At 59.5% G+C, this 10,371-nt stretch overlaps 1 protein-coding gene across 1 annotated transcript in view; it reads left to right on the plus strand.

Moving 5' to 3' along the window:
- The window catches only part of Scn4a (sodium voltage-gated channel alpha subunit 4), a 28,666-nt gene extending 18,679 nt beyond the window's left edge, over window positions 1-9,987 (plus strand). The window contains exons 15-24 of the mRNA XM_046427742.2: window positions 130-265; window positions 758-912; window positions 1,430-1,603; window positions 2,086-2,208; window positions 3,427-3,705; window positions 3,969-4,022; window positions 4,228-4,365; window positions 4,804-4,908; window positions 5,497-5,767; window positions 6,645-9,987. Coding sequence (XP_046283698.1) covers window positions 130-265; window positions 758-912; window positions 1,430-1,603; window positions 2,086-2,208; window positions 3,427-3,705; window positions 3,969-4,022; window positions 4,228-4,365; window positions 4,804-4,908; window positions 5,497-5,767; window positions 6,645-7,921 — 2,712 coding nt within the window. The 3' untranslated portion in view covers window positions 7,922-9,987. The remainder of the gene's footprint in view (window positions 1-129; window positions 266-757; window positions 913-1,429; window positions 1,604-2,085; window positions 2,209-3,426; window positions 3,706-3,968; window positions 4,023-4,227; window positions 4,366-4,803; window positions 4,909-5,496; window positions 5,768-6,644) is intronic.
- The last annotated feature ends 384 nt before the right edge of the window (window positions 9,988-10,371 follow it).

Consider the following 10,371-nt stretch of genomic DNA (forward strand, 5'->3'; position numbering starts at 1 on the left):
GCACTGTCTGTTCAGTAACCAGGGCTGAGTGGACAGATGGGGGTGGACAGGTCTGGCCTGCCCTGCCTGGTGGGAGGATGAGGGGTTCTCTCAGGACCCAGGGGTCATGAGCCCCTGTGGCCCCTGCAGAAGCCGCCGCAGCCCCTCTACGATGGGAACTCCTCCGTCTGCAGCACGGCTGACTACAAGCCCCCCGAAGAGGACCCCGAGGAGCAGGCTGAGGAGGACCCCGAGGGGGAGCAGCCTGAGGAGTGCTTCACGGAGGGTGAGGATACACCCACAGCCAGCACCCTCACCTGGCCTGGGCGCCTCCCCCAGCCCAGCGTCCCTGTAAGGGGCAGGCCACACCAGAGCCAGAGGAGGCCGTAGGAAAGCAAGCGGCCCTCTTCGCCAGTGCTGCCCTCCCCTGCCTCACTCTGGGGAGCTGACCCTGGAGCCACGGGCCTCAGGAGACAGCCCTGGAGAAACACTTTTGTTCAAAGGTCCTGGGCTGGATGGTCTGAAGCCTGCTTGGGCAAGGTTGGGGGAGGACGGGGACAGTAGGTGGCCTGAGCCCTGTTTGCAGAGCATCCTCCCTCTGCGTGTGCATCCCTGGCGGCAGTTGATACATGGTGGAACGGGTTGTGAAGGGAAGACCTAAGCCCCCCACATGAGCCAGATGGAACCCTGGGTCTGGGGACAGTGAGGTGGAGGCTGGGGAGAGGCACCCTGAGGCGGCCCTAGGCTTATGACGCGGTGCCCTGTCCCTGTCCCCCAGCCTGTGTGCAGCGCTGCCCCTGCCTCTATGTGGACATCTCCCAGGGCCGCGGGAAGATGTGGTGGACCCTCCGCAGGGCTTGCTTCAAGATTGTTGAGCACAACTGGTTCGAGACCTTCATTGTCTTCATGATCCTGCTCAGCAGTGGGGCCCTGGTAAGCACCCCCCAGGGGATGGGGCACAGGCAGAGGCAGGTGCCAAGTCCCAAGCAGGTCCCCCTAGGGCGCTCTCACTCCATTCCAGGAATGGATGGGGCCTAGACAGTCCTGAATCCAAAGAATCCTAAAGCGCCTCACCTCGACCTCCAGAATAGGTTCTAGAATGGGTCAGCTTCTTAAAGTGACAGACAGGCCCCCTTGTTCTGTGGGTTCTAACTTGTATGCTCTCCCGGCCAAAGAGGAGGCAGGTGGGCCCCCGGGAACATGGGGGCAAAACTGAACCTATGTCACTGTGAAACCCTCTGGCAGATGATTGACAACCAAGAGACTCCTCCCCGCCGGGAAGCCTACCCCTCCCCATGATGGAGAGAGGGCTGGGAGATGTCCACAGCTGCCCATCTGGCTCCCATGGCAGACCCCTGGGAACCAGTGGCTTCAGGCAGGGTAGGGGATGTGGCTGCTGCCCCAGCCTCTGGGCCCCTGGCCACCCACAGGTCATGCTGGTGCCCCTCAGGCCTTCGAGGACATCTACATCGAGCAGCGGCGGGTCATCCGCACCATCCTGGAATATGCTGACAAGGTCTTCACCTACATCTTCATCCTGGAGATGCTGCTCAAGTGGGTGGCCTACGGCTTCAAGGTGTACTTCACCAACGCCTGGTGCTGGCTCGACTTCCTCATCGTGGATGTGAGTCTGCCCTGCCTTGGACCCACAGCCAGCTCTGGAGGCTGTCCTGGCCGAGGACTTTAGGGGGCCCTTGCATGGGAAGTCCAAGCTCCAGTCAGCCCTGCTCCTCACAAAGACACAGCTGACCAGGCTGGGGAACAAAAGGCCATCTCTGTCCTCAGGCTGGGGGTCTGCCAATATGTGTGGAGGATTTCCATATCCTCTTTAATGGGCACACAGGTCCGTGAAGGAGGCAGGTACCGTCCCTCCTGTTTACTGTCATCCCCAGTTAACTGGTGGCATCATGGGGCTGGAGCCCAGGCTCTAGGGATGCTGGGACAGGTCCCTGGACTGCTGCTCCCACTAGGGAAGGGACTAGAGGGAGACAACCAGGAACAGTGAGCTCAGGAAGACCCTCCCACCCTGAAGGGCTTGTACCCAGGGGCTGTGTCCCTGGGCTTAGGGCGACCTGCACTCACTGACCACCCATTCTTCCTTTGCAGGTCTCCATCATCAGTCTGGTGGCCAACTGGCTGGGCTACTCAGAGCTGGGTCCCATCAAATCCCTGCGCACGCTGCGGGCCCTGCGTCCCCTGAGGGCACTGTCCCGATTCGAGGGCATGAGGGTGGGTACAGAGGGCTCAGGATGGGGGAGCAGCCACCTGCGGGAAGGGTGGAGGGCGTGTGTCTGTACCCCAGCCACCACCAGGAGCAGGCAGAGGGCTCAAAGTGCTGACGACTGGGAGTGGGGCCCTGAGACACCTGTGCCTGCCTGGTCCCCACTCTCAGCCCCCTCAGCTGGTGTGCACCACCACTAGGGGGCAGCACCCAGGAAGGCTGAGCAGGGAGAAGAGGAAGGAAGGCCTGTGGGTTTCTGGGTGTCCTTCCCTGACCTCAGCCTGGGCCCCCAAGGGCCATGAAACATAAGCAAGTGTGAAGGTGTTGGCTCCCTGGCCCTGAGCTACCTGCCCTTGAGCTCTAGTTTAGGGTCATTTTAGAGAAGATCCCCTCAGGCCCTTGACAGCCGAAAGTGGCAGGTAAACACAGGGTCTAGGCAAGGCAAACGGGACTTCCCCGCCAAGGAAGGACTGCCACCAGAAAGACCTGCTCCACAAGGACCCCTCGGAATTGGTGGGTTCCGGGCTCATTCAAGAGGCCAGCCCGATGCCAGGCCCTCCCACCCCAAGACCAAGGACTCTTCCCCACTGAGGGATATAACTTCTCGATGGCCACACAGCTGGGTGGTGCTTCAACCAAGAGCAGAGCTCTCCCGGGCAGCACACCAGGCTTCTGCCATCCCCTCTGTCTGGAGGACATGAAATGGCTCCTTCTTGAAAGGGACGGTTCTCAGGTCAGACCACCAAACAGTTTGGTGGGCCTGTGTGACCAGGGATATAAGGGACAGAGGTCCAGCCCTGGGGTCCTGCTGCTTCAAAGCCCCGGGCCTTCTCTCTTCTAGGCCTTTCTGTGTAGTATCACTAACTGAGCTGCGAGCAGGGCCAGGTCACGTGGCTGAGTTTCCTATGGGGGCCGAGGAAAGTGTTTGTCTCCTGCCTGGTGACCCGTGACAAGACTGCTTCCAGAGAAGCCCAGTGGTTTCTTGGCAGCTCCAGCCAAGCAGAGTAGCCTCCCCAACCCCCCATATGGCGGCTCCCCAAGCCTACTACCCTCACTCCACCCCCACAGACACCCATCAGACAGCTTCCCCCCAGGCCTGGCTCAAATCAGCCCTCCCTAAATGACAAGGCCCAGCTCAGCCTGGTCCTCTGTTGGGGTGCAGTGGGGGGGCCTTCTCTCGGAGGCCTGGGAGAGGCTCTGGCAGTGACCCCCAACTCTGCCCCCAGGTGGTGGTGAACGCCCTCCTGGGCGCCATCCCCTCCATCATGAACGTGCTGCTTGTCTGCCTCATCTTCTGGCTCATCTTTAGCATCATGGGTGTCAACTTGTTTGCTGGAAAGTTCTACTACTGCATCAACACCACCACCTCAGAGAGGTTCGACATCTCCGAGGTCAACAACAAGTCTGAATGCGAAAGCCTCATGCACACGGGCCAGGTTCGCTGGCTCAATGTCAAGGTCAACTACGACAACGTGGGTCTGGGCTACCTCTCCCTCCTGCAGGTGGTGAGTGTCACTTACTGCCACTGGACCTGAACTGGCACAGAAGTGCCCACAAGTCTCTGCACCTAAATCTGCTGTCACCCCTTGTAAGGGAACTTCCCACCTTGCTTCCAATGCTGTGGGACCCCAAAGTAGTGTCCAGATCTCTCTGATCTCTGATGCCTGCCCCATGGGGCTGTGGCAGGTGGCCTCCAGAGCCAGGCTGGAAGGGGAGGGAAACCCTTGGGTGAAGCCCCCACCCCTCACACAGCACCCCACCTCCCCAGGCCACCTTCAAGGGTTGGATGGACATCATGTATGCAGCTGTGGACTCCCGGGAGGTGAGTCAGCTCTCAGAGATGTGACTGGTGAGCAAGCCAGGGCAGACGATGGCCCAGGGACATGTTCTGCCATCCCTCCCTTCCATTCTGTCTCCTCGGGAGCCCCTGCCACCTGGGGTTGGGTGACCCCTGCTCATAGTGCTTTAGGGAGCGGGGAGAACCCCAGGCATGCACTCCACTCTGTCCTGTCCCGTGGCCCCTGCAGAAGGAGGAGCAGCCTCAGTACGAGGTGAACCTCTACATGTACCTCTACTTCGTCATCTTCATCATCTTCGGGTCCTTCTTCACGCTTAACCTCTTCATCGGCGTCATCATCGACAACTTCAACCAGCAGAAAAAGAAGATGAGTACCTTGCCCACCTTCCCTGGCCCGCCCCAGCCTCCCGGGCTCCCGCCTCCCCTCCGTGTCCACTCATCCCTTCCTGTGGTCACCAGCGCTGCCTGAGCAGGCCCTGTGCTGCACTGGGGCAGTAAGCCTGATTCCAAATCCCTCCAGGGGCCCTGAACAGTGACGCGGCCCCTTCAACCTTGATTCCCTGGTCTATAAAATGAGGTGGATACAACCGGGAAATTGACCCAACCTAGGCTTCAAGGCAACTTGGGTCCTCTTCCCTCCGCCCCATCCCTCCATCTCTGGCCCTTCCCAAACCCCTCCCCTTCCCCACAGAGGCCTCTGCAGGAACAGGGTCTGCCTTAATGGTGGTGCCTGATGCAGGTGGGGGGAGTCCTGAAGGCAGGGAGGGGGCTCCAGCCCAACCTTATGTGCCCTATTCCACTATACTTTGGAGGGAAAGACATCTTCATGACAGAGGAACAGAAGAAGTACTATAACGCCATGAAGAAGCTTGGCTCCAAGAAGCCCCAGAAGCCAATTCCCCGGCCCCAGGTACCAACCCTCTGGACCCCTCCTCCTGTGGCTTGTACCAGGCTCCTGCCCCAGGGGGTCTCTGGGGGCCAAATGCAGCCTGCTCTCTGCCTGTCGGGCTATGTCCCTGGGTGAAGTGAGCCCACCTGCTGGGAGTCATAGTGCACAGAGACACCATATGCACACACAGCAGTTGCCACTAGACTCCAGTTACCAGTTTACCCCTTATCCGGTCCTGCACGGGACCCCAGCCATCCACCTCCTCACCTGGGACCCTCAGTAGCCCCTGTGCAGAGACCCTGACAAGGGAGAGAAAGAGGATGTCCAGACACCCTCCCCAGTGAGCAATGGCTTTGGGAGAAGAATGAGGGGGACTTTGAAAGGAGGAAGGATCCCAGAGTGATGCTCCAGGATGGTGTGGTCACGGCCTTTCCCTCCTGTGGCAGACTCCATCATCGGCCCTGACCCCCTCCTTTCTGTGTGTCCTCTGTGTGGTGCCATCGTACCATCCTGTGTCTCCTGAATGTCCCCATCCTGTCCTGACCCTGCCTGTGCCCTGCCACCCCACGCCCACACACATGCATGCCGACACACCCCTTTGTGCTGCAGAACAAGATCCAGGGCATGGTGTATGACTTCGTGACGAAGCAGGTGTTCGACATCACCATCATGGTCCTCATCTGCCTCAACATGGTCACCATGATGGTGGAGACGGACGACCAGAGCCAGCTCAAGGTGGACATCCTGTACAACATCAACATGGTCTTCATCATCATCTTCACGGGGGAGTGCGTGCTCAAGATGTTCGCCCTGCGCCAGTACTACTTCACCGTCGGCTGGAACATCTTCGACTTCGTGGTGGTCATCCTGTCCATTGTGGGTGAGCTGGGCCACAGCACTGAGATGAAAGCCTTCCTCGTGCACCTGGCACACTCACACAAACCCACGCAAGCACACATGTGGCCGGTGCAGGGGCACATGCCTGTAATCCCAGCACTGGGAGCCTGAGGCAGGAGGATTCCAAGTTTGAAGGCAGCCTGGGCAACTTTGCAAGACTTGTCTCAAAAAATAACAAGGGCTGGGGATGAAGCTCGGTGGTGTGGTACCCTGGGTTCAGTCCCCAGCACCACACACACACACACACACACACACACACACACACACACGTGCGTGCACCTGCCATTCATTCTCAACGCTCACGCTCATAGGCAGCCTGTCACCTGTGCACACATGAATACAACTCAAGAAACACGTTGACCTGACGTACCTGTGCTCAGCTGTCCACATACGGGGTGGAAAACGTAAGGTGATTCCAGGACCTGCTCACACGGAGAAGAGCACGGAATGTGCCTAACCGTGACAGTACAAGCCACCGCTTAGCGCTTCCTGCAAGCCTGGCTCTGCCATGCGCTTTACAGCAATCATTCACAGCAATGCCACAGGTGGTCGGGCTATTACCCCCGGTTTACAGAGGAGGCAGCTGAGTCACAGCAAGTTAAGTGGCATGCCCAGATCGCAGAGCTGTCCTCCCCACCCCACTGCCACCCGTGGCATCTGCAAACAGCCTTAAGATGGGCCTTACCCTCGCCCGTCACCCTTAATACATCTTACCTCCAGCTGTCCTGGCCCGCTCAGGTTGTCCTGCCTGTGCTGGGAGGGCTGGCTCCACCTGCCCCTCTGGGGCAGGGTGCACCAGGCCAGGCCCCTGAGCCCCACACGCCCCGCACTCTCTGACACACCTCCACTCCTCCCTGCAGGCCTCGCACTGTCGGACCTGATCCAGAAATACTTCGTGTCACCCACGCTGTTCCGTGTGATCCGTCTGGCTCGGATCGGGCGTGTCCTGCGGCTGATCCGCGGAGCCAAGGGCATCCGGACGCTGCTCTTCGCCCTCATGATGTCGCTGCCTGCCCTCTTCAACATCGGCCTCCTCCTCTTCCTGGTCATGTTCATCTACTCCATCTTCGGCATGTCCAACTTTGCCTACGTCAAGAAGGAATCGGGCATTGACGACATGTTCAACTTCGAGACCTTCGGCAACAGCATCATCTGCCTCTTTGAGATCACCACGTCGGCTGGCTGGGATGGGCTTCTGAACCCCATCCTCAACAGTGGACCCCCGGACTGCGACCCCACGCTTGAGAACCCAGGCACCAGTGTCAGGGGCGACTGTGGCAACCCGTCCATCGGCATCTGCTTCTTCTGCAGCTACATCATCATCTCCTTCCTCATCGTGGTCAACATGTACATCGCCATCATCCTGGAGAATTTCAACGTGGCCACCGAGGAGAGCAGCGAGCCCCTCGGCGAGGATGACTTTGAGATGTTCTATGAGACCTGGGAGAAGTTTGACCCCGATGCCACGCAGTTCATCGACTACAGCCGCCTCTCGGACTTCGTGGACACTTTGCAGGAGCCGCTGAGGATCGCCAAGCCCAACAAGATCAAGCTCATCACACTGGACCTGCCCATGGTACCGGGGGACAAGATCCACTGCCTGGACATCCTCTTTGCCCTGACCAAAGAGGTGCTGGGCGACTCTGGGGAAATGGACGCTCTCAAGCAGACCATGGAGGAGAAGTTCATGGCGGCCAACCCCTCCAAGGTCTCCTACGAGCCCATCACCACCACCCTCAAGAGGAAGCACGAGGAGGTGTGCGCCATCAAGATCCAGAGGGCCTACCGCCGGCACCTGCTGCAGCGCTCTGTGAAGCAGGCCTCCTACATGTACCGCCACAGCCAGGACGGCAGCGGGGACCGGGCCCCTGAGAAGGAGGGGCTCATCGCCAGCACCATGAGCAAGATGTACGGCCCCGAGAACGGGAACAGCGCTGCGCAGAGCCAGGGGGAGGAGAAGAGCCCCTCAGGGGAGACGGGGCCCACCACCACGGGGCCCACCACCACCGGGCTCACGTCTGTCAGCCCCTCAGACACCACCCCGCCTACTCCTGTGAGCCCCTCAGAGGCCGCCCTGCCTTCCTCCCCGCCACCAGGGCAGACAGTGAGGCCAGGGGTCAAAGAGTCTCTCGTCTAGCAGGCAGCGTGGAGGTGGCCGGCGAGTGTTGGCATAGGCCCAGAGCTCCCCCAAGGTGCCTGCGGGCCGAGTGACGGAGCTGGGCTTTGCATCCAGGACTGCGTCCGGCTCCCTTTGGGGGGATAGGATTTGGCCATGCTGGGGTTGACACTTAGGCCAGAGCAAGTGGGAGTGCATTCGGGGCCCAGGATGGGTGGAAGCCCCTACCTTGGTGAGTTCATCTTCAAGTTGCTCTTACCTCCCCACGGGCCCCGCCACCCCTCCTCTTAGTCAGGGGGAGATCAATCTCAGAATCTCTGTCCCTCACTTGGGGAGGAACCAGCCTACAATGGAGGGCTTGGCTGCCCTCTTGTCACCAGAGTCTTAAGGGCTACTGGCCTCTCCCCATGAAGTGGCCCAGGCCCCCCAGTTCCAGCCTGGGCAAAGATGCCTTAACCTCAGTGAGTGTGGACGTCTGCCCCGCTGACTCTGGATGCAGTTTCCTCTGCCAGCTCAGGAATTCCATTGGAAGAGGGAAATGTTACTGGTCCAGAAATTGCTCCACAAGCCCAGTTGGCCACTGGATCCTGCTGCATCAGGCTGGGATTGTGACTCCTCAAATCCTTCCCATGGACAGCTTCCCTGGCTGGCCCCCAGGGGAAGAGCAGAAAGAAGGATTCCACTTAGGAATTGCCCTTTTCTCAGAAGAATGAATGGGTAGAACAGGCTGGGTCCTGCCAGCCAAGTCACCGCACTCGGTCTGAGTGTCCAGGCCTGGGTGGGCCGGGGACCCTGATGCTCAGTACGAAGACTCTGTTCCTTCCCTCTCTCCCCTCCTGACACCTTCATTAGGCCACCAGGGTGCCTTGTGCCCCATCAAGTCTTGGAGATCTCTCCTTCTCATCTTCCCCCTGCCCATCTCTTATGCCCTCCTCCCCCTTCCCCACCTCCTTAAAGTGACCCTAAAAGATGTCAATCCTGGGGCCTGCAGCAGGGAAGGCTAACCCAGCTGGGACTCAACCTTCTGACCTCCTGCTGCCTGGAAAGCCATTTCAGCTGGCACCAAAGACTGGACATGGCTGCACTGGGCTCTGCTGTCTTCCGGAGAACAGAGGCTGGACCTGGAGGAGGGTGTGAGAGTCCTGCTCAGGGCTGTCAGGATTCAGTCACTCGTATGTGGGCCTCTGTGGCTGTGTCTGCCCGAGTGGGTAGTTGTATGTGGGTTCTGTGGGTGACTGTGTGTGTGTGACTATGTGTGTGTGACTCTGTGTGTGTGTGTGTGTGTGTGTGCGCGCGCGCCACTGCGGGGCCTGCCAGCAGATTCATGTGTGTCTGGGTATCTTTGTGTGTGTGTGTCAGTGTGCCCTGGAGTGTCAGACTGGGTGTGAGTACAGCTGGTGTGCGTGCATGTTTGTGTCTTCCGGCCTGTTCATGTGAGTGCCTGGACGTGGGAGAGTGAACCTGTGCCACAAGGGTGTGAACACTTGTGGTAACACTTGCACATTGGCCTAAGTTCATCTTCTTTTCCTTCTTGTTTCTCATACGCCATTTGATTAAAACTCAGGAAGCCGCCAAACCTCCAAAACGAGTTGTGTGTATGCACGTGTCTATGTGTGTGCATGCGTGTACTCACATGCGTGCGTGTCCACGGGCCAGTCTTCTCTGTTGTCTGCCCTGCCCACCCCAGCCTGCCGCCCTCCCTCAGCTCCCCTCTTCCCGGGCCTCTCATTGTCACACCCAGGGCCTGTGTCTCCTCTGTGCAAGGACTCAATTCCTTCCATCTCTTTCTGTAGTGACTCTGCCTCTTCTTTCAGAAGGTTCTTCCAGGAGGGGGTCAGCTCCCCCTGCCCAGCACCTGCCCCTCTGTCTTCCCCTCGTGGGCCCCGAGCCTCAGGACTGTCCGATTGGATGTTCCCCGCAGACTCTGCACCCACTGCAGGGAGAGAGGAGATGGGTGGGGTCTGGCCTCTCCCTGCTCGTGGCCCCTCCCCTGCAGACTGGCGCCCCTTCCCACCTGGTCCAGGTGGGAACTGGCCCCAAGCCAGCCCAGCAAATGAGCTTCTTTGTACAGTTCCTACAATAAACCCTTCCCCGGCCTCTGGTGTGGTTTCTCCCTTGTGCGTGCGTGGATGTGGGCGAGGGCCGAGGGCAGCAAGAGGGAAGGCAGGCCCGCGGGTACTGGTGCCAAGTGGGGTCAGTGCAGGGAGCTCTGGGGACCGAGCAGGGTGAGCAGAGTCCAGTCCCTCCTCCAACACGCAGCCCCTGTGTCCCCACACCCTCCGGGAGCCCCCTTCACCTCTCCACCCCTGAGAGACCTCAAGGCCTGTGGGGCTCACGGGCAGCCCTTCCCTCTCCTCAGAGATGCTGTCCCTCCAGGACTACTGACCCCCGCCCCACAGAGCTCAGTGTCACATGGGCCTCTGTGCAACAGAGAGCAATTTGACAAAACAAACTCAGCCCACAGACCCAGT

Source organism: Marmota monax, unplaced genomic scaffold (assembly GCF_021218885.2).
Source record: "Marmota monax isolate L192 unplaced genomic scaffold, Marmota_monax_Labrador192_F-V1.1 WCK01_AAM20220418_F8-fsc00285, whole genome shotgun sequence".
Classification (NCBI taxonomy): Eukaryota; Metazoa; Chordata; class Mammalia; order Rodentia; family Sciuridae; genus Marmota; species Marmota monax.